The 23,305-nt window shown below is 38.8% G+C and overlaps 1 protein-coding gene across 1 annotated transcript in view; it reads right to left on the minus strand.

The window, feature by feature from the left end:
* LOC139741830 (receptor tyrosine-protein kinase erbB-4-like) overlaps positions 1–23,305 on the minus strand; it is a 167,355-nt gene that overhangs the window by 11,875 nt on the left and 132,175 nt on the right. The window contains exons 12-25 of the mRNA XM_071652411.1: positions 17,713–17,845; positions 17,067–17,154; positions 15,906–16,069; positions 14,423–14,504; positions 13,608–13,703; positions 12,673–12,810; positions 11,349–11,450; positions 9,828–10,114; positions 7,841–7,849; positions 4,250–4,406; positions 3,737–3,775; positions 2,541–2,750; positions 1,620–1,805; positions 251–406 (exon numbers count right to left, since the gene is read on the minus strand). Of these exons, the coding sequence (XP_071508512.1) occupies positions 251–406; positions 1,620–1,805; positions 2,541–2,750; positions 3,737–3,775; positions 4,250–4,406; positions 7,841–7,849; positions 9,828–10,114; positions 11,349–11,450; positions 12,673–12,810; positions 13,608–13,703; positions 14,423–14,504; positions 15,906–16,069; positions 17,067–17,154; positions 17,713–17,845 (1,847 nt within the window). The remainder of the gene's footprint in view (positions 1–250; positions 407–1,619; positions 1,806–2,540; positions 2,751–3,736; positions 3,776–4,249; positions 4,407–7,840; positions 7,850–9,827; positions 10,115–11,348; positions 11,451–12,672; positions 12,811–13,607; positions 13,704–14,422; positions 14,505–15,905; positions 16,070–17,066; positions 17,155–17,712; positions 17,846–23,305) is intronic.

Genomic DNA, 23,305 nt, shown 5'->3' on the forward strand with positions numbered 1-23,305 from the left:
AAAAAAGAACAAAATACTATCAAAAAAAAGAGGCAAAGCTGGTATCTCTGCAATCATCTGTTACTATCCCTGCCATATCAGGCTCAACTTCCTCCTGAGGAGTTACGCATTCCTAATAGTCAATGTCAGCGACAATCAATTCTACCGGTCCCCTTTGCTTTCTTCATCATCCCCCACCCCTAACCAAGTACCCCTACCCACCAACACCACCACCACCCTACCCCACCATCCTCCTCTGCCTGGTACTCACTTTTCCTCCTTGCGCTTTGTACTCGTTCTCGTCGATGTCCAAGAACTTGGCCAGGCCGAAGTCGGTGATCTTGACCTGGGCGGGGCTCTGGACCAGAACGTTCCTGGCGGCGAGATCCCGATGGATCAGGTGCTTCTCTTCCAGGTACACCATACCCTGATAGCATGAAGTCATAGAATAGTTTTCAAAATGGATTTAAAATGATAAGAGAGGGCTAGCTGATTATAGACACATAATTTCATACCAAGGGAGGTATCAATTGACAGAAATATATAAAACTAAGAATGTTTTATGAAGACAAATAAACACTGTAAAATCAGAAATTTTGAATGCAAAAAAATGTTGAAAATTTTGTGAAGAGCCAAGATTGCGAGAGTATAATGCACAAGATACGTAGTGTTTGTCCACACAATGCAATGAATGCCAGTGGCAATTTGGAAAAGTTTCATGCAGCAAAAAACACCGTGCTCCAAATCATGAAAGTTTCATATCATCAATGTTCATGGCTTTCATAAAAGTAGACAGATTGGTTACATCAACTAGATTGATACAGCCCGTAGGTAAGAGATACAGATAGACTATCAAACAGAAAGATAGAAAGATACATACACACACTCATACACACATATACACTGTACATAATTTATGTGTGTATGTATGCACATTTATATACAGATAGGCAAAAATAGATTGACAGAAACATTTACAAATTGACCTACATGTCATGATACATAAGGCAATTTAATCTAATATTCACAGTATTCTTGTCATACCGCATCAAATGGCATTTGTCGAGGCTCAATTAATGCTACAATTACTTATAGGGGTCTCTTTTAAATATTCTAAAAGGAAGACAACAATTCACTTCATATCATTTCATTTTTAGTCTCTCATTTCACTTCACTTCCATTCATTCATTCCTTCATCCATCCATCCATCCATTCATTCATTCATTCATTCATTCATTCATTCATTCATTCACTCATTCATTCATTCATTCATTCATTCATTCATTCATTCATTCATTCATTCATTCATTCATTCATTCATTCATTCATTCATTCATTCATTCATTCATTCATTCATTCATTCATTCATTCATTCATTCATTCATTCATTCATTCATTCATTCATTCATTCATTCATTTCACTATTCATTTCATGTCATTCATTCATTCTCTAACAATGAGTTGATAGGTAACTGCCCCAGGCACTCATCTTTACACAGTGAACCGTCTGAAAGTTGTACTACACATTTACCTGAGACAGGTTACTGGATCAGTTTAATGAACAATACAAGCAAAGCAAACAGACTGACAGACAGACAGACAGACAGACAGACAGACAAACTGACAAACCCCCCACTGACCTTGGCAATCTGGTGGCTCCAGTTGAGGAGGTGGTGGGAGCCGATCTGCTCCTTGTGCTGGCGGACGTAGTCCAGCAGCGCCCCCAGCGGCATGAGCTGCGTGATGAGGGTCATGTTCTGGGCGATGCAGACGCAGAGCAGACGCAGCAGGCACGGGTGGTCCACCGATGCCATTACCTTTGCCTCCTGCGGAAATGGGCATACGGACAGGCAGGAAATAATTAAAGATACCCTAAAACCAGAAACTTTTGCGTGCATGAAACTTTCACAAATTTCGGGGGGGGTCCAAGATTCGCAAAAGCAAAATGCATGCAAATGGTTTTGTCTACACAATGTAATGAAAGCCGGCGGCAATTCGTGAAAGTTTCATGCCACAAAAAGGCCCGCGGCTCTGATTCGCAAATATTTAATGCCACAAATGCTTCTGTTTTCCACAAGGCGCACAGACAATTAGTGATGAGGAATCAGAGGTGGAAGAAGTACCCATAAGATTAATTCAGAAGAGACAACTAAAATCCTTGTCTTCCTAGATTCTCAAAATCCCATGAAAACAGAACAAGGCCTGCAGGATTAATGCTGTACAAGTTTTTATAGTTTCTCTGTTTGCTGTTGTTTTTTTTTTGTGGGTGGGTATATACTACAACTACTGTTTGACACTATCCATATACAGAATGTATGCCACAATTTGTAGAATTCATAGAGTACACATACACAAAGTGTACATGAAGAAACTGACACATATTTGATGTTGAAAGCATTTTGTGCTTTCTTTGGTGGATTCCCTTTATTATCAGTTTGGGAGCATGCGGGGTTATTATGGACTGTACAAGTTCTGTGCAATGCTTACACCAATCTGGTTATCAAACCGTGGATTTCTATGTCCCCCACCCCTCCCTCCTCTTACTATAAATCATCACTTACTTCCAGGAGCTCTTCCGCGGCACTGGAGGACACCTCACGCAGGGCCTTGATGGCTACTGGTATCCTGATCTTCTCGCCCTCAGGGATCCAGAGCCCTTTGTACACAGTGCCGAAGGCCCCCGAGCCCAGCACGGGCCCCAGCTTCAGCTCCGTATCCTTGATGATCTTCAGCTGTGCCTGGTTCGGTGTCACGTTGCTCGGGGTCAGAGGCTGCATGGAGGTTCAGGAGACGAAGACGAAGAAGACAAAGAAGAAGAAAACAAAAAAGAGATTTAGCCCATTTCTGGTGACACTCTGAAATTCCCTTGGAAATTGTTATAGGATTCAGCGAGGGTTCCTATAATTGACAATGACCAACAAAAAAGAGCTCAGCTTGCAATTCAAAAATTTTGGACTTTCTGTTTGTGTAGTATTAGGTACCTCATGTGAACGCCTCCATAAATCCTACAGAATTTTGTGATATAGATATGAAAATTAGTTTTTTTTTAACGAGTCAAGTGGAATATCCTTTGCCGAGACGCAGCAGTATGCTACCATGCAGTCACATATACGATGTATCATCCACATGTATGTTTACACTGCAAACAATTTTGAGATTGAAACTGAAATAAACATTACTGATTAAATTTCCTCTTTTGGTAGCTTTACACACTGGCAGACAAAATCATATAAACAAACACAGCTAAACTTTGCAGTATCTTCACCCGTTGAGGACGAGTCCCGAGTATACTTGGGCAAGTGACTATGGGAAATATGTGTTGTAGCAAAATCAGCCCATTCTCAATGGGTTAAAAGGGACTAGAGTAAAGAAATTAAAGGTTCGACCAATCACATATCCATCTTCATTTACTGCTCACTGAGGTACTGTACAATGTACGTTCAAAAACCAAGACTAGTGCAGGCCAGCCAGAATAGGTAGAATTGCCCATCAGCGAATATGAGAACCACAGTGTACGCTCATCTGTAGCATTCCACTCTTTTCGAGATTTCAAGATTCTTCGGCTGTGTGCGTAGGGCCTACAGCTGTGCACAGTTTACAACGAGGATTTTGATGGTAGCCTAGATGGGCAGACCTTTGAACTACGTCATCTCCCCTACGTTCCAGTCTCTTTTAAATTATGGCAATTGCCAGAAGATGCAGATTACCTATTGAAATTTGGTATCAAACTGTGGTCAAATAAGGTTACTCTACTCACCCCTCCACCATAGTCGCTGCTTTTGATGTCGTGCAAATCCTGTGGAAGATGAAAAGGGGAGAAATAAGAATGCATTATGAAATGTTTCAATAATAGATTATTATCATTGGTTATACCCACTTGTAGGAATACATTTGTACTTCAAACTGTGGCCTTACTATGTGGGGTCGAGGCACATACACTTGTATGTATGCTAAAAACCCTCATCCATACATATACATATATGGAAATGATATGCAGGTATATTTACTTATGTACTTATGTAAGTATGTATGTATGTATGTATGTGTTTATGTAGACTGTGAGTACTCACTAGGTCCTGTACGTATGTAAGTACATGTACATTGTATACACAACTTTTTGTTTAATACTAGATATACACAGCAATATCAAGATAGATAGATATCCAGTATTCTGTTTATCTTTACATTCATTTCTATTAATCATTATTTGTGCAGGAAGTGTATTATGTCGTCGAAGTAGAAATGTAGTGAAAAACTTCCTAATACTCACAATGTTTGGTGGGATGTCGATGTACATGTTGTTCTTTGTATGCCGCCGGTACCAGCAGGCCAACAGGAAGATGATGAAGAGAAGGAGGCCTCCAGCCACGCCTATTGCTACCATGACGCCGACCGGCAATGGGGAGCTGTGGAGTTGTTGCGTTTCGCTGCATTAGTCATTGGTTTATTTATTCATTCATAGAGGTCGCCATTTTGTACGGCAAAAATGTATTTGCAGTGACATGTACATGAATAACATGATAAACATATTTATTCATATTAAAGACAATGCACGTTACCATTATATTTCAGTGGAGGCATTTGAAGAGAGCCATTTGCAAAATATGTGCCGACATGACACAAATTAAAGATCCCATTAAAGACAACAAACAAATTGCCAGCAAATTGATAATCAAATCGACAGAAAGAGTAAGCAGGCAAAAGCGATAGAGAAAGAGACAAAAATAGATGAATAGCATTTCAAAAAAGCATGATTGAATTTGCATTAAACATCCGGCAGTCCCAGTATTAAAGCAATGCATTTGGAATGTGATGTGCATTGATTGAAAATTTGGACCACAGTGAATAATTAAAATATCAGATATCCAATCACCAAAATATTGGGGGAAGCAAAATTTGGTGGCAAAATACCATGAGAGAAAGGAGAATATTTAAAAAAAGAAATACCCAAGGAAAAAAAATACATAAAACCCCAAAGAGAGAGATTATAAGACCAAACCAGAGGACCATTATTATGGTGTCAGGAGGTGCCAAATTGGCAATGCGAGGAAGGAGAGTGCAGGTGCAGGGGGTAACGATGAGAGGTCGTGGTGGCATACACAGATGGTCAATAGAGCACGCAGGTGTCATTTATGTGCGTGTTTGTCGTAGAGGTCGATTGGACGGGGTCACACAGCGGAAGGGCGAACAGACAGACGCACAGGAGGACATTATCGTGACATACAAAAAGACAAGACAGACAGACGGACAGACAAAAGGTGAGAGACAACATCAGAGATGCTTCTTCAGAGTCGATTTCGCATAATTGAAGGTATGGATAAAGATGAAAACATAATGCCATGATGTGTTAAACGTCCTAGATGCTCCACTGACTCAATATATTTGATAAATTTCAAACTAAATGCATTGATTGGAATCAAACTTTTACTTGGTAAGGATTTTTCTAATTGTACATTATTGGTAGTGGCATTTAAAAAAAATGTTTTAACCCATTGACGATGAGTCCCGAGTATACTTGAGCAAGGGTCTATAGGAAATGCGTGCTGTAGCAAAATCAGCCTGTCTTCAACAGGTTAAGATGGAAAAGTAATGGGATGAAGAAGAAATGAATAAATAGATAAATAGATAGTTAGATAGACAGATAGATAGATAGATAGATAGATAGATAGATAGATAGATAGATAGATAGACAGATAGATAGATAGATAGATAGATAGATAGATACTTGTAGATAGATAGATAGATAGATAGATAGATAGATAGATAGACAGATAGATAGATAGATATATCAGATAGATACTTGTAGATAGATAGATAGACAGACAGATAGATAGATAGATAGATAGATAGATAGATAGATAGATAGATAGATAGAGAAATAAAGAAGTAAATGAATAGATTAATGAATAAAATGCGAGAAAGAGATCGAATGAAAAGAAAAGCTAAAGGATCAGGGTCAGAGAATGATTGGATAATGTATAAGAAACTTAGAAATTCTGTCACATCAATGATTAGGGGATCCAAAAAGAGATATGTTTCGGAAAGCATTTTGAACAATGAAGGTAAATCAAATGCAATGTGGAAATCTTTGAGACGTATCATGCCTAAAAATGTTACTGAAAGCGGTATTCAAAAGATAATTATTGATAATGAGGAAATTGCTGGGTCAAAACATATTGCATCTTGTTTGAATGATCACTTTGTTGATTTAGCAGCGAAGCGGAAATGTAATAAAATATTTGGTGGTAATATGGATCAGTATATGAGCCAAGTAAATTCAACGTTTAAGTTTAAGGTAGTAACAAACAATGATGTTTTGAAATGTATTCATGACATTGCAAGGAATAAGGCCACTGGCCTCGATCAAATACCAGCTAGTATTGTAAAGGATTCTATAGAGTACATTGTTGAACCGCTAACTCACATTATCAATGCGTCTTTAAGCAAAGGGAAAATTCCTGGTGCGTGGAAAAGAGCACGGGTAACGCCTATTCACAAAAGTGGCGATAGAGCAAATCCCTGCAACTACAGACCAATATCGGTCTTACCTGTCCTATCTAAAGTGTTAGAAAAACTTGTGTTTAATCAAGTGTATGACTACCTCTCTGAGAATGACCTATTATGTCATAACCAACATGGATTCCGTCCAAAACATTCCACTTTGACTGCACTTTTATCTCTCACTGAAGATGTCTGTAGAAATTTAGACAATAGGAAAGTAGTTGGTATTGTAACGCTGGACTTAGAAAAAGCGTTTGATCTGATATCATTTGAGATTTTGCTGAAAAAACTACGATACTATGGCTTTGATCAGAATTCACTATGCTGGTTTCAGGATTATTTTCATGATAGGGAACAATGCTCTTCAGTTAACGGTACCATGTCACAGAGCAGACAAGTAACAAGCGGGGTGCCCCAAGGAAGTATCCTTGGGCCATTGCTGTTCATTATCACTTTGAATGATTTATGTAAGTCAGTAAAAAAATGTTCCCTTTCTCTGTATGCAGATGACACTTGTATGTACTTTGCTGCTAAAGATCCAAAAACTTTAGAGAAAGTAATCAATGAGGATCTGAAATCCGCTATGACATGGTTTTCAAATAATGAATTGCTGCTCAATGTTCGACAAATGTCAGTTTATGTTAATCGGTTCAAAGTCAAACTTGAGTCGTTTCTGTAATGTTGATATTCGTCTAAATAACAAAAAATTATTTAGAGTCATGGAATGCAAATATCTTGGGGTCTTGCTGGATTGTAATCTCTCATGGATTCCACAAATTAACAATGTGAAGAAAAAGGTTTTAAAGATGTATTTTGCTTTAAAGCGAATAAGACAGTTCACTGATGAAAAGATAGCGTTAATACTTTACAAAACCTTAATCCAGCCTCACTTCACTTACTGCAGCACTATTTGGATGAATGGTCGACAAACTCGGTTAAAACAGCTGCAGACTTTACAAAATAGATGTTTAAGATCTGTACTTGGAGTGAATAGTAGATTTCACACTGAAGCTCTCTTTGAAACCCTCAAGATTGATCAGCTGAAAGAATACTGGGTCAAACAGGCTTTGGTTAATCTGTTTAACTTACTTCATAATCTCGGCCCACCTGTTTTATCTTCATTGATCGAATTCAATAGTGATGTTGGCTATGCCCTTCGTCATGCTAACTCACAAATTGCTCTTCCAAGACCTCACACAAATTTTCTGCAACTTAGCCCATTATATCATGCATCAAAGCTTTTTAATACATTGCCCAACAATCTCAGACTTATAACAGATTTGAAATTTTTTGGTAAAGAGATCTGTAAAATTGAAAATATCGGCTCTCTTCTTTCATCATGTAGATATTGAATATTAACCTATGTCCTCTTATGTCACTACATGGTTACTACGGTTTCTTTTTCTTGTTTTTTTTTCCCTGTATTTTTCTTCCTTTCAATACTGTAAATGTGTTCAATCTTGTTTATGTTTTGTTTAATTGTATTTCATTGTTTTTATCTATTGTTTTAATGTATATCACGGCCTCGCTGAAAAACAGCTATTAGCTGAATGCGGGCACACTCTGTATGTGTTTTTAACCGTGAATAAATAAAATAAACAAAAAACAAACGAGAGAGCATGGTACGAAAGGAAAGGAAAGGGAAAGGGATGGAATGGGGACGGTAAAGGAGTGAGGGGAAAAAGGGGAGGGGTGAAATAGGGAGAGAAAAAGAAGGGAGAGGGAAGGGGTCTGGAAGGATAGTGAAGAGAGATGGAGAAGGAAATGGAATGGAGAGGCGAAAGGAGGAGGAGGGGAGGGGGAGAGAGGGAGGAAGGGAAGCTGGCAGGGAAGGGGATGTAAGGGATGGGATGGGAGGGAAGGGGAAAGGGGGAAGGGGTGGGGAGGGTGGGATGCGAAGGGTGAAGGAGAAAGGGGTGGGAAAGGGTTTGATGGGGAGGAGAAATGGGAAGGGAAGGGAGGGGAAGGGAGGGAGGGGAAAAGGGGAGAGAAGGGCAGGGAAGGACAGGGAAGGGGATGGGGAGAATAGGATGGGGAGGGGAAAGGAAGAGAAGAAAAGGGAAGGAGAAGAAAGGAGGGGAGGGGAGACGAGAGATGAGGAAAGGGATGGGGAAGGGGAAGAAAATGAAGAGGAGGAGGAAACAAAGGGATGGAGAATGGATATGAAAAGAGTGGGGAGGGAAGAGAAAGGGAAAAGGAGGGGAGGGAAAGGATAGGGAAAGAGGATGGTATGGGGCGTGGGTGAAATGGGAAGAAGAAAGGGGAGGGGAAGGGGTGGGGAAAGGGAGGGAAAGAGAATAGGAAAGGGAATAGGAAAGGTAAGGATGGGTGAAGAAGGATGGGCAAAGAAGGGTGGAGTAAGGGGATGAGAAAAGGGGTAGAGGAAGGGTAAGAAAAGGAAGGGGAGGTGGAGTAGGGGTGGGAAAATGTGAGGAAATTGAGGGGAGGGGAAGGGGTGGGAAAGGGAAGGAGGGGGAAAAATTTTGTGATGACATGGAAAAGAAATGATAAGGGGATGGTGCCACAGATAGCTGGAGAGCAGGGTATGGAAGAGCAATATCTACATTGTGTGTGCTTTAGGATTATTTAAATGACATTCTAGTGCAGTAGGTATGTGGCAAAAGCAACAGTGGTTAAGACAAGGTTTTGCAAAGTATCAAACATCGCTCGTCACTGCTTGTCACTGTCAGAAATAAATGGGCTGTCCCCTTGGATTGGAATAATTGTTTTTCTACTCAACTTCAGCAAACAACAAAGAAGCCCTTCTGAACAATGATTACATTTCAGTCTTGTGTAAGTAAAGTACCACATCTCAACTACATTTCACCGAAAATTGTCCCATTATTATTATCATTTTTTTTCATCATATTTCCAAACATTGGTTAGCAAGGATGGCTGTTGACTCATAGAGACCTTTATCACACATGATTGATTTAAAAAAAAAAATTGTATATGAGTCATAACAGAGAATCTTCTTCTAAATCATCAATTTTACCTGCCCAATTGGTTCCATGAGAAATATTGGGCAGTACTCAGTCAGAAAAAAGAAGGGTGTATATATACCTTTGGGACTCACATGAAAGAAATCCAACTGCTTATCATCAATAATTTCAAGCATCCTAGAAAACCCTCTGGAGTTGTTGTTGTTTTTTTCAGGCTGCAGACATTAGTTCACCAGTTATTGCCCGTAATGTCAACACAATGAAGATGAATCAACCTGATAAAAGACATACGTCTGAGGAGAATAAGCACCTAGATGCTGAGTTTATCTTGAGCAAGGCTTAACAGTACACCAGAGGTAAAACATGAAGAAAAAGAGGAGCAGAAAAAAAAACACATGTACTTACCCGGAGGGGTTAGTGCTGCGGGAGGGGTCGACATACAAAACGCAGGTGCCGTTCACCTCCTGCTCGCCGGCGTGGCACCGCTGGTAGCAGCCGCCCTGCCACTTGACGTTGCGGCAGCTGAAGCAGCCCTCGTGGGATCCGTTGTAGCAGCCCTCCAGGCACTCGGCGTGGCACGGGGTGCACACCCGGTTCCGGTTCGGGTAGAACAGGGGCTTGCACGACGCGCCGCAGATGTACGGGGACAGCTGATAGGGGTAGTCCTTGGGGCATTCTGGGGCGCAGAAGAACTGAGATGCACCAAAGACAAACAGGAAACTCATGAGATATCTAAATTGCTATAATATGGAAAAGTAAGGAAAATGTATTTCACCCAGCTGGTTGGACTTTCCAGCATTTTCTATGCTCATGTTTGTTTGTTTGTTTGTTTGTTTTTTCTTTTTTTTTTGGGGGGGGGGGTTCAAAGAAGTAACTAATATATTAGCAATTACTTATGACATTTTAATTTCTTTAGTGAGTACTTGAATTATAGCTGTGCGAAAGACCCACGATATTTCTGTTCATCTTCTTTTATCATAGCTAATCAATCTTTGCCACACTGCATCTGGTGGCAGACATAGGGACTTCATTAATGAGTTATTCCTAGAGGTAGAACTGCATCTTTGCGAGAAAAAAAAATTTGCATAGATGACTGAAGATAAAGCATAAGGAGTCCACCACCTAGTTCAACTTTTGCCGCATCACCGAATCGATGTCCCCTTCGACTAAATGCAGCATGGAGACACTATTTGGTTTCAAGTGAAGATAGAGAACAAACTGTAACACTAGATGTCGTCACCACCACTATCAGTCAAGTACAAACATCCATCAAGAGCATCCCATGAACAACAATATCACCACTGAGCTCCATCCCCCAACCTTCCCCCTCCCCCCAAAAAAAAAAAAAAAAAAAAAAAAAATCTTTATTCCCATGATGATAGACATCTTTCAAAGATATGAAAAAAACTGTGTCTAATGATAAGTTAAAACTTCATATCAATTTTTGGAATGACAAAATGTGATTGGCCAGTACCTCACTGTAGCTCTGGTATACTGCAAACACAAACATTTTCACAGTACACAAATATTCACATATTTTGCAGTACTTTTGGCTGGCGCAAATTCTTGTATAACCTCGAGTATATCGTCACAATTCACTGATATCAGTGCATCAGGGCATACGATTGAACAGCGATGCAGTAAGACAGTGCCAACAAATGTGAGTTTGTTTTTTATCAGATGGGGCTTTCTGCATCCTGCATCACGCATCTTCTGGATGCGAAGGCTGGATTTAGCTTTCAATTCCTTACCTGGTCGAAATTCACTGATATCAGTGCATCAGGGCATACGATTTGACAGCAATGCAGTGAGAAAGTGCCAATGAATGTGTGTTTGTTTCTTTGTTTTATATCAGATGGGGCTTTCTGTATCCTGTATCACACTTCTTCTGGATGGGGAGGCTGAATATAGCCTTAATTTCCTTACCTGGTCCTCGTCAATTTTGACCTTGTGGGTGTTGCACGATTCGCAGTCGTACTCTGTGCCATTGTAGCAGGTTCGGCACTCACTGTGACACGGCATGCATACCTGGAAGGATATTCAAACAATGGGTTTGTTTTAATGTTCAGCTGTCTGCTCAAATAACATTATGACCTCTCATCGTCATACAGTCACAGATATTGACCCTTATGGTGCTCTTTCTCTTCTACGAATTGGCATAGAGTGCTTTCTTCGCTGACTGACATATATGTCTGAAGACTAATTGTCTAAGAATAAAGATCACCTAATCCCCACAACCCCTAATCTACAACTAGGTTGAGTTTCAAGTGTTGTTTGAAGGTTTGCATGATTTTATTTGGACAGGTCAAATTCGTATGGATTATAGAATGCTGATGGTAAAAGCCAAATGAGCTAATGTGGTAAGCTGAATGCCTGGGTACGCAAAGGGTTAAATGTAAACGACAAAACAAGGTGATTTTGCTGAATTGTGCAAAAACTGATAATTTCAGTCAAACATCTGAGGTTTTGATATCTTTACTACCGTCTGTCCGAAATTCAAAAGGCTAAGAATGTAATGTAAAACCAGAAATGTTCGCTTGCATTTCAATTTTGCAGATTTCACGAAAGCCAAGATTCAGGATATTCAGACGTACACAAAAGTTCTTGTCTACACAATATGCATTGAATGCCACTGACAATTCGCAAAAAAATTTCATGCCACGAAAAAAGGCCGTCAGCTCCAATTCGAGAAAATTTCATATCACGAAAAATTTCTCGCTTTACAGTTTTGAAACATGAAATTTCTCATTCAGTTTTGTGAGACATTAACTCAGGTAGTTTAATTTGATTGCCCATTGAATCTAAATGTCAGATATTGTGTATGTTAGGCCACACCTAAGATAACTCCAGGGTTGCTTTTCTCACAGCTTTATTTTGCTAGTGACCAGTTTTGCTCACCTTCTTCAGGCAGTTAGTTCTTTGTAAAAGAGAGGATATTTCATAGTTCATTCATAATTTGGACAAAAAAAAATTGACTATTTTGACTATCAAAATCAGGACACTGACATTTAGTGATTTCATCAACCATTACATGATGATGTGTCAAAAATGAATACACATCCTGACCTTCAAAGTGATGCTAATTCTTGTGGGACAACATGAAATTAGTTTAATAATGACCTTTGTGTATAATCCCCTCCCAGAGGTATACTCCTTCTTTCTTCTGTTTCTATCCCTCCCCCCATCCCACCCCCTGTCTATTTGTGGCTCTCTTTTACTGTTTCCTTGCTCTCTTGCGGCAGGGGCTTACGTTGTTTTCGTCGGGGTAGGTCCCGCTGCTGCATTCCCGGACGCATTCCTGGTTCTGCTTGAAAAACTTGCACTTCGTGCAGCGCCGCGGTCCCGCGCCATCACATCCGATGCACATGGGATCGCACTGCTGGCAAATCTGGTAGGACAGAGAGTTGGGCAGTGAGGGGGGACAGATATGGATGACATATTACAGCAATCTACACCTCACACTGAAACAAAACAGTCCAGTCTTCACAAAATGGAACCATAGCAGAGTAAAACAAACAAAAGAAAAAGGGATCATATAGTTTTGGTTGAGACCAAACTTCAGGTTTCTAACATTTTTGAAGAGGCAATGAGAAACCTCTTATAAAATATGAAAGAGCATGTATTCCAAGAGGAAGTCAATGTTTACTGAGATGAAAATTGGTTTTGAAATGGCTGAGATATCCAAAAAAGATCAATCCTAATAAAAGGTGGGACCTCGGTTTAATCAACCAAGATGAATTGATAAATGCAGTATAAATGAAAGATGGGATGAATGACGGATGAAAGTGTTGACGAGAGGATACTGAATCCTCATCTTAATCTTTACACTCAACTTTAACACTGGGAACCACGTTTAACAAGCTTGCTTTTAAGTAGGTTCCATCATATTTCTTTAGCATCTATTCTCAAATTCCAACTTTCATAGATTGACCACTATGTTCTATATGTTTGCAATATTCTATTATGCTTCCTAGCTAGATACCTTGTATTATTTCATTTTGTTATATTTGATGTAGTTTTCACCAAGAAATATGAGAATCAATTGAAATTGACATTGAAATTGAATCAAAGTAATGAAGAAAAGAAGAGGATTGGCGAGAACATTTGGAATGCCCGAGAGAAAAAGAGAAAGAAGATTGGGTGCACACGCTCAGGAGAAATGACAAAGCAGAGAATCTTTCTCACCGTTGATCCTGCCAGCTTGTTCGAGGTCTGCGAAAGCGAGATGCGGTCGTAGAAGTAATCCTCCCCGCACGGCTCTCCGTTCGGCATGCACTCCACCTGCAATGTGCATCATAAACATTAATGACGGATTAGTAGTGCCACAACCAGGTTACCATGGCAACAAAATTGCTTGAAAAATATACAAGCCTCTCCCCCTTTAAAAAAACCCCTCAAACAACTGTGACCGTTTTCTTCTCCAAAACTATTGTGCTAGTTGGATCTTATCCTTTCCTTCTCATCAAGCAGCTAGGAATGATAGTAGCATACAAGACATAATTGCTGTTTCCATGGTAACAGCCGCGCAATGTCAAATCAGCCATCATTATTTCCATTCCACTGCAAATCTTTAATGAAATGGAGCGAGTCTTATAACATTCTTACTCCAAAAAAATCTCCTTTATCTTGCTCATGAATTAAACCAAAATATCTTATCTGGCATTTTTTTTTTTTTAATGCTGGCTCTTGGATGCAGGGTAGCATTTCTTCATCCGTTTTAAAAAGGAAAAAAAAAAGAAGGTTGCTGCTAGTAATCCAAGACTGCATTCTTACCGGGTCTAGGGCAATTACCCCCTGGGCAATTACCCCCTGGGCAATTACCCCAGACCCTTCAACTAGTCCTAATCCTAATTTTAATCTAATCCTAACACTAACCCAAACTCCTAACCCTAATCTTTTACTCTAACCTTACCACTAACCAGTATTTAGCCGGGGGTGGGGGGGGGGGGGGGTGGGGGTGTAATTGACCTCTGGGGGTAATTGCCTGGATACGTTCTTACCACTTTCACTGTGTAGTCCAATCTGACTTGTTGACACTTGAAGCAGCCCGTGAGGCCCACAGTATTGTCCGGGCCGTTGCAGCTGAGGTGGGGAAAAGAGAGAGAGGGAGGCAAACATTTTGTTATAATTTACCAGTCTGACAAGGATGGACTCACACAGATTGCAAAACTAAAACGCGATGCGCTCTGTTATGAAGGGAAAGTGAAATGGGAACTATACTGCTCAAGGCAGATATTTCACAAGCATACCTTTTTGTTGTGAGTCAGGACTTGCACGATGCTGGCGCAAGTGGTAAATGTTGCAATTCAGAAAACAAGAGTATTACTAAAAGGCATGACAACCTCTTTGTGAGATGTATCCTTGGCTATTTCCCACCTTGAAGACTATATTTTCTACATGAATACATTTACATTGTATCATATTGCACATGCATTGTATGGCAGGTAATATTTTTGCACACTCCTATTTTGTGAACGTCAGCTGACTCATGAAATACTTAAAAATATATCACAGCAACATCATACGGTGCGTACAGTATATTTCATTGAGAGAGATGTGGGCAGATCATGGACACATATCAGTGAAGGATTATACGAAGAGTTTGTTCGCAAAAACCGATAAGTCCATTTTTGAAGATTTTGAAGTACGGTGTCTGTCACAAAGTACATGTACAAAATGATACCTTTTAAATGATATATTGATCACTACATATAAAGGTACATTTTTGAAGTTATGGTCAAAAGAAGCATTATTCTCTTTATTTTTCTTGACCTTTAATCGCAAATATCTCCATTTGGCAAATTTGGACCTATCGGTTTTTGCGAACAAACTCTTCATATGCTTTAACCACGTTCTGATGCTCAAGTTCCACATTCATTGATGGAAGAGGAAACTATCTACATGCCTGATATCATTCAATAAGTTTAATACTTCTATGCCAGGCAGACAAGGTTTGGGTATGGTCAAAATTATATTTATCTGTCAACACATGTCAGTGTTTATTTGGCCCCATGGCTATTATTGACAAGTATCATGTTCTTTTATCCTCTCTCTTTCTAATTTCACTTCCTTCTATAGCTTTACTGATCAGATCGATTATTTATTCACTTATTCATTGATAATCCTTATATCTATCAATCTATCTCATTGTTCGGGTGTCTGTCTGTCTGTTTGTAGTGTCATATATCTAAATAATTGAAAAACTTGATCGCAAAATGGGCCAAGCACCATCTTTAAACATTCTTAAGTACATCATCAAATAGGGCAAAATAAATCTTGGCCATTGATAACTCACTGGTAGAATAACAAGGAATATTCTTGAAGTTACGATGTAAAAAACACCCCAAATTTTCTTCATCTTTTTTTTTTCTTTGTTTTTTTTTTTTTAAGCACTTTTCATTGCAAATATCTCAACTAAAACAAGTATGGAGTTAAGTCCTTTTGCCATCAAACTCTTCATTTCTTGGTGCTACATGTACGTACCCCTCAAGACAATTGGGATGGCAGTCAGTGCAGTTCTTCTGGGTGTTGGCAAACTTGAGCTCGGGGCAAGACTGTCGGCAGTATGGGCCGTCCTGGACGTTGCGACACTTCCTCCGGCAGTTGGGCCCCTCGTAGCCCGCCATGCAGGTGCAGTTGTCAGGACCCTGGAGGTGAGTGTATGTGGATGAAATGTCTTAAGGCGCCAAAGACAAAAGCACTTTGATTTAACTTTTTTATGAGACACACTGTAAACCACGGTGTAAACCCTGTGCTGCCACGAGACTACGACACATGAGCGCTTTTGGAAAACATTCTGTTTTTACAGTCGTGTACGTTAAACTTTTTACAGATGTATTCATGCTAGAAATGCAGTACAGCAAAATTTGTGGGTCTGGAAGATTCGCAAGCTTTGCTGTGTTCAGCAGATATGTGTAAGGAATGGAGTTGCAAGTGATGCTTTCAGTGTATGGTGTGGCACATTGTGATTTATCAGTCAGTTTGTGCACAGCTGTGCATTTGAGCAAAATACGCCAAGCTGGCACACCTATCGACTGAGTCTTGTGTCCGAATGTGGCACACGACGAGTTAAAGGATGAATTAATAAATTCATCATTTTGCAACAGGACACTCACCTAGGAAGGAGTCCATTTGACATTACTCTGTAGTCCAGCTGTTAAACTTTACTCTATAATACTGTTGACAAGGATCATCTACCAGCTATGTTTGCACTGATTTTTTCCTAAACACACTCTTATGATCGCATTGAAAAAATACACATTGGAATTCTTCTCATATTTGTTACGCCCTCAGCTTGCACAGCGATTAAATCTCTGAAGGGTTTTGAAATATGTATTTTCACTCACAAAAGTAGCAACTCTTATCACTGATGACATGACGACCAATTCATTATTAAAGTCATGTTTCAGATGCACCATCTTCCCAATAAAACTCACATGGATGAATGTTCTTCTCTTTTAACAATAAACTTTCACAAACTGACTTGCCCTCATTACCTTACTTTACTTCAGCTTTTGTTCCACGTTTTATTCAAATGTGATTGCTGTAGTTTTTGTGGCATTATGGTTATGTTTTCACAGGGTTGCTTTTTTTTTGCCCCTCCCCTCCCAGGGCTGAAGGGTGAAAGGAGTCGAAGAAACTCACCGGTCCATAACATCCAGCACTGCACTCAACGTCGCACATCTCGCAAACTGCGGGGTTGTCATCGGTGGCAGGTGTTTCGACATATTGCCTGGCAAAGACAAGAATCACAATCCGTCATTAATGGTATGCATTCCATCTGACACACATGACGCGATTAAAGCCTATTCTATGCACATCTATACTGAATAAATGGACAAAGAATAGTGATACAATGTTATCTGTCTTACTAATAGCAACCCCTGGACTTTATCTACAGTGTAATATACAGTGGAACTTGCTTATACTGCACCTGTATGTCCATGGGATGCGAGTGTAGTCGGTAACAATAACATACTTTAGACAGACAGGGGGTCATTTATATTGATTTTGGTTTCTTCTCTTGTGTAAGTCATATTTGCGTTAGTTCAGAGCTATTCAATGACAGGACTATCTGATAATCTCAAAGAGAATTTAGGGTCGAATGATTTAATCTTCTGAAGATAAATCCTCAAATCTTAAATTTGAAGATCACTGCATGCGCAAAATATTCTCAAAAAAGGCCACAGCTATTAAGATGCACCCAATGCATGTACCCTAACAAAGTTACGATTTCTTATATAGAGACAGCTAGACAGAAACAACCAAGAAATAAATAGATGCAACTCACCCATTTTCCAAGTCACACTCGGCCACACACTTGTTCCCGATAATGGCGTTCTTGCACTTGGCACACTGCATAGGGCCCGGACCCCAGCAGCCGATATCGGCGCATTGTGGGTCGCAGACCTTTCCCTCCGAAACTGATGGGGGTGTTGGCCACATTTTTGATTAACATTTTTTTTGTTGTTGCAATCACCAAATTGGCAACACACACCACATCAAAGGGGGGGGGGGTGGGAGAGAAGTGGAGAAGCCTTGTTTAAGAAACTGACCCAGTGATGTTTAGCTTGCTCAATCTTATCTTGTGAATTTGAAGCTAGCAAAGTTTTATTAAACCTGAATGATGTTCTAGACTGACAATTTCTACACATGTCTGAAATCCTAAATTTGTGCAAATTACTTCATTGGACTAGAAAGTTATTTTGGATTTAAAAAAAAAATCTGTATCTGTTTATTATTTTTTATTAAGAATCTGTTTTTTACTGTTCTATTCAATTACAATGTACTAGCATGTGAACATTTGACATTTCTACTAAATCATATTATGAATATCATGCTAAAGAAACCACATAGTTCAACTATCATTTTTCTGATCAAATTAACATACTCTTTCAAGCACTTATATTTTCAATCTAAAACGTAGGACGTATCACATGAAAGCAACGTAAAGAAAGTGGCATAAATTTCACGGCTAATATTTAGACATTAAAAGAAATAAACAATCAAAGAAACATTTCTATTGGATCTCATTTCATACCGTCTCTTTGACATTATCATTCTGAGGTATCTGATACCATAATCATTATCATGCTGAAGGGAGGAGATTTTTTTATTTTTTTTTTAAATAAGGCAGTGAGACAGATCAATATTCATTGATTTTTTTTTTTTCAAATTTCATTTTCCATTCTTAATTCTTAATTCAAGTTAGGAATTCAAAAATAAGATGACATAGAAATTTAGACAAAATGAACAAACGATGGGTAAATCAAGAGCAGTCCACAAACTTAGGATATTATGTGACACTTAGACCAGAAAACTTTCAAACTTTCAAACAATCTTCAAACTGATTGAAAAATACAAGAAAGATTGAAATTTAGACTGCAGCTATCAAAGGAAAGCTGACAGAACAAAGTGAGAAAAAAAAAATCAAAGAATATGTGCATCAGACTCACTGGCAAAAGCATCAAATTTGATGTGGTGTACAGTATAATATAAACTATACAAAGAAGCTACATATAAAAGCAACTATGAGCAAATATAACTGACAAAAAAAAGAAAGGATGGATGCAACTACAATTAGCCTGCTTCTATTCTAAAGCTTCTTTTAAATAGATGGCTACTGTACATGACAGAACAAATACACTAATAGACAGACAAAAGACAGAGCATTTTTTGTTTTTTGTTTTTCTTGGTATCACTTCAGAATGGTCCTTTCCTCTAAAAATATATGGCAAGTGGAATAAGCTGGAAAAATAGAGAATCAGTGAGAAAGGACCAAACTGTGAAATAGAAAGTGCGTATGGCAAGGGTGATTTTTTTTTCACTGCTGTCTTCTTTTTTGTTTTTCTTCATCTCTAGCAGAGAATTGAAAATGAAAAAAAATAATCTAAAAAAAACCAACAAAGTTTCTCTTCTCTCGTGAAATTTTATTTTTATTCAAAGTTCATCGGTCCTTTGTGGACATCATGAAGAACTTTCTCTTCTTGTAATGAAAGCGGCACTAAAACAATTGGAGGCAATTTCTTAAAGATTTGCTTTATGGACTTTACCATCTTTCAAGTCAGGGATTCCTCTTCATTTCTTTATTTTTTTTTTCTCATAATGACACAAGCCAAAGCATTCTCTATGCAGTGATACTAAGATGAACAAAACACAAATAGCATTCTACAAGGTGCTGATATAACATCATCATATATAGTGATCATCAGAAAGAAATCTGTGCTTGTGCACTCCCGTCTGAGGGTAAAAGTTGCTTTTTTGTTTTAAATCTGATGGAGAATGTGAAAAGCAACATTTGTGGAAAAATGGCATGTTTAATTCATTCCAAAACATGTGTTCCAAACATATATACACATTGTATATCATGAACATATGTCAAACATGTATGCCAAAATATATATTCACGGAAACATATAAAGAATGTAATTACAAAATACATTCAACTCTGTGAAATAAACACCTGTGTTTATTGAGAGTTTTTTATTTGTTTTATTTTGTTTTTATTTTTGTTTTGGTTTATTTTTTCTTTTGTCAACAGTCATTCAATGGTTTGGGGGTTCTTTTTGTTTTTCTTTGGTCATGTGACTGAGGACATAATGCTGCTACAGCATAAAAGTTTTTTGCTTGCCTGTGACTAGAAACTTTTATACCTGATAGAACATCAGCTTTTTGCAGAAAAGCAACATTTACCCATTAAATCACAGTGTGAAAAAAAATAAGGTGCAGAAAATATTCTTGCCATTTGTGATCAAACAGACATCCAAATTCTATGAATCACGATCAACCACGGTGATCACCATTGCGTGATCAAGGCGATTGGAAGTCTTTGGAACAATGAGTGACTGAATGACTCACAATATTTATGAGAACAGGTGGTTTTAGCATCATCGAATGAAATTCACGTAATTTGCATGTCTGTTTATTCAAATGGATAGTAAACACATATGAATGTGCCAGTAAGTACTATAAACAAGGAAGAAATGTACAAAGAAAGAAAAAAAGAAAAAAAATTGCATAAGAATCAACTTGAAATAAAGGTGAAGAGATGAAATCAAAATGTGCGTTAGAGTGAAAAGTTGGTGAGAATCGAGTGCACCGAGTAAATAAGAATTCAGACCAACCACCAAGCAATCGTCTCCTTGTTCACATCAATGAGAAAACCCACATTTTTGCAATCCCCACACAAGGTGTACACTGCCCTAAACCACCTTTTTTTTTTGTTTGCTAGAAAATTTTGACAAGATTTTGGGCTGTAATGAAACTAAAATATTTTCCCTTGTCATATATAGCAGACATATCTGCAAAAATGAATTAGACATTCGCACAGAAAGACGGAATGGAGAGAAACGCATTTGGTTTCCTCCAAATTAAGGGTGATAAAATTCTTTGCAGACTTTCTTTTTGCAGTACACCTTGTGTGGATCAATGCCAATTGCAGGTTTACAGGCAGGAAACGATGCATTCTACCAAGAGCTGCAATGTGCGGACCCCCACACACGGAGCCTTTGCGGGGGGAAAACGTTCGCGGTGCCCGGCGGCCATGCCAACGTCATGAGCAGTGGCAGGCCCCGAGCATTCGCGACGTTTTATCCCCCAAACGCAATGGCAGCCCTCGGTCAGAATGCATCGCTGCCCCTGCTCAGAATACCATGATGATATACCAGTGCTGTGAGTGATGGTGGGGGACAAACATTATTAATCAAACTGTGATGCATTCTCGTCATCCGCCACCAATGGAGTGAAAAAAAAAATAAATGCAAGTGTGGAATTAAAAAAAAGAAAACACAAATATACAAGTATCTATGTATGAAGTAGAAAATAAAAATCATATATAAGTACGAGAATCAATGGTGAATAGAAATATTTGCAGTGTGAAATAGAAAGTTGCATATAGTGTGAAATGAATAAGAACAGAATTAATACAACATTTTGAAGGGGACAAATCACATATTTCTTTGCACTTAACTCAAAACCGCTGCATCAGCAATTTACACAAATTACTTCATTTGATTTCTGAAGAGAACATTTCCATAAAATGCTTCTTTGGCCAGTAATTCCACACTGCAAAAAAGACAGCAATGAATAGTAACCTCATGTAGCCCAAATCATGCTGTACTTTTCACTATTTTTTTTTCATTTTTGCCCATGCGCTTTTATAATGTGACTTGTCCCCTTTCATAACAAAAATTGAAACGGTGCTTGCCAAAATAAACCAACACAAGCAGTAAACTGTAGCTTTTTCTTTCAAGAAAGTTCAGGACTAATTCCTGAATACGAAGCCACAGATTACTGAGGGATGTAGCATTTCTTTCTTCTTTTTCTTCTTTTTTTCTTAGCTTAAAAAAGCCAGAAAACTTCTGTCAAATCAAGTTTCAACCTGTCTGTTTTAAATTCATTTATGTTTTCTCTTGGTATCACTGCAAGACTCTGGGTAGTTGCGACTGACAATAATTACCTGACAATTTGCTTTCTATCTGACTGGAAGATACCTGTATTTTTTAGAAAGAGCTTCGACATGGGACTACGCTGGAAACTTTATGCTTTCACTGATAATCTCTATCTTGAGTCAATACTTACTATTCTAATACTCTGTCACCTCCAGAACATGCTAATCAGTAACTTGAGACAACATTTGCTATTCTAACACTCTGTATCACCTCCAGAGCAAAATTTGTTTAGATTTTTCGATTCATCTACCGACGATAGACACTGCATTTGAAATATGCGATCGACAGATTTAGGAGTACTTGGTCAGAAGGTTCGAAAATCACACTTGCATCATTTGCGACCAAAAAAATTGGACATGAAAATGTCAGAGAAAGAAATGCTACGTCATATGCAATAGAAGAACTTAAAAATAAGAATAAGAAACACAGAATCACAGAATTTCTTTTTTTTAGCTTTTTACAGAATTCCAGTCACCAGAAATGGTCCAGCCGAAATATCTATTTGAGAATGGAAAGGAACAAATGACCTTGAAAACAACAAAAGTTGTCTACTTTTCAGCACAGAGGGCTGAGCGAATTCAGCTGGAGTCGAAAATCGCGACAGACAGAAGATGCGTTACAAAAACAGCCACCACTCAGAAATAGCTTTTACAGAGCCCTTGGAGAGCAGTTACGAGTCCATACCACAAAAAGCAGAAGTACGTATTTCTGTTCGTTTATTCTTTTAATTTAAGGAAAAATCTGCAAAGCCAACTAATTACAGCAAGGATGAATGTGTGTTTCATGTTTGACTTTATACTCATTTGTTCATTTGTCTTGAATTATCCTCTTTCAAGGAATATGTCGCATCTTTCAAATTTGACTCTATGAGTACTGACTGGACCCACACTTGTGACTTAACCAAGTATCATGCAAGATATATTTCCTTCCTGTTAATGTTTGTCATGCCGTATTCTATAACGACAATATCTAAAAGGCATGGTGTATGAATTCACAGATATGAAAACCATGTGAGAGCAGCCCGCACGAGTTTGACCAAATACATTGTATAATAAAAACACCACCAGTGTTTACAACCCATGGATGGATTAGATTTCACTCAATGCAATGTCAAATGTTTCCGCGTGCAATCGGGACGTTCTGCATCTCGACAGTCCGTGATCGCACATACAGAAAGACGAATGCGTTACGACGTCATTATACTTTGTTAGGATGGACCCTCGTCCCACAATGCAATGCATTCTACATGGTTGGGCAAAGGCTTCTGGGTAGGGTTGGAGCAGGGATATGGGGTGGGGAGAGGCTGGGTTTGAAATTGGGAATAGTTCGATAGGGGGACACTCAGATCATGACATCAAATAAACAAGATATAGCCAAAAACTTGTTGGAAAACTGTTAGGAACTAGTGGGGGCATGGTTAGGCCAGTTTTCTAA

Source organism: Diadema antillarum, unplaced genomic scaffold, assembly GCF_040938485.1.
Source record: "Diadema antillarum isolate AM-2024a unplaced genomic scaffold, OU_Dant_1.0 seq00000956_RagTag, whole genome shotgun sequence".
NCBI lineage: Eukaryota > Metazoa > Echinodermata > Echinoidea > Diadematoida > Diadematidae > Diadema > Diadema antillarum.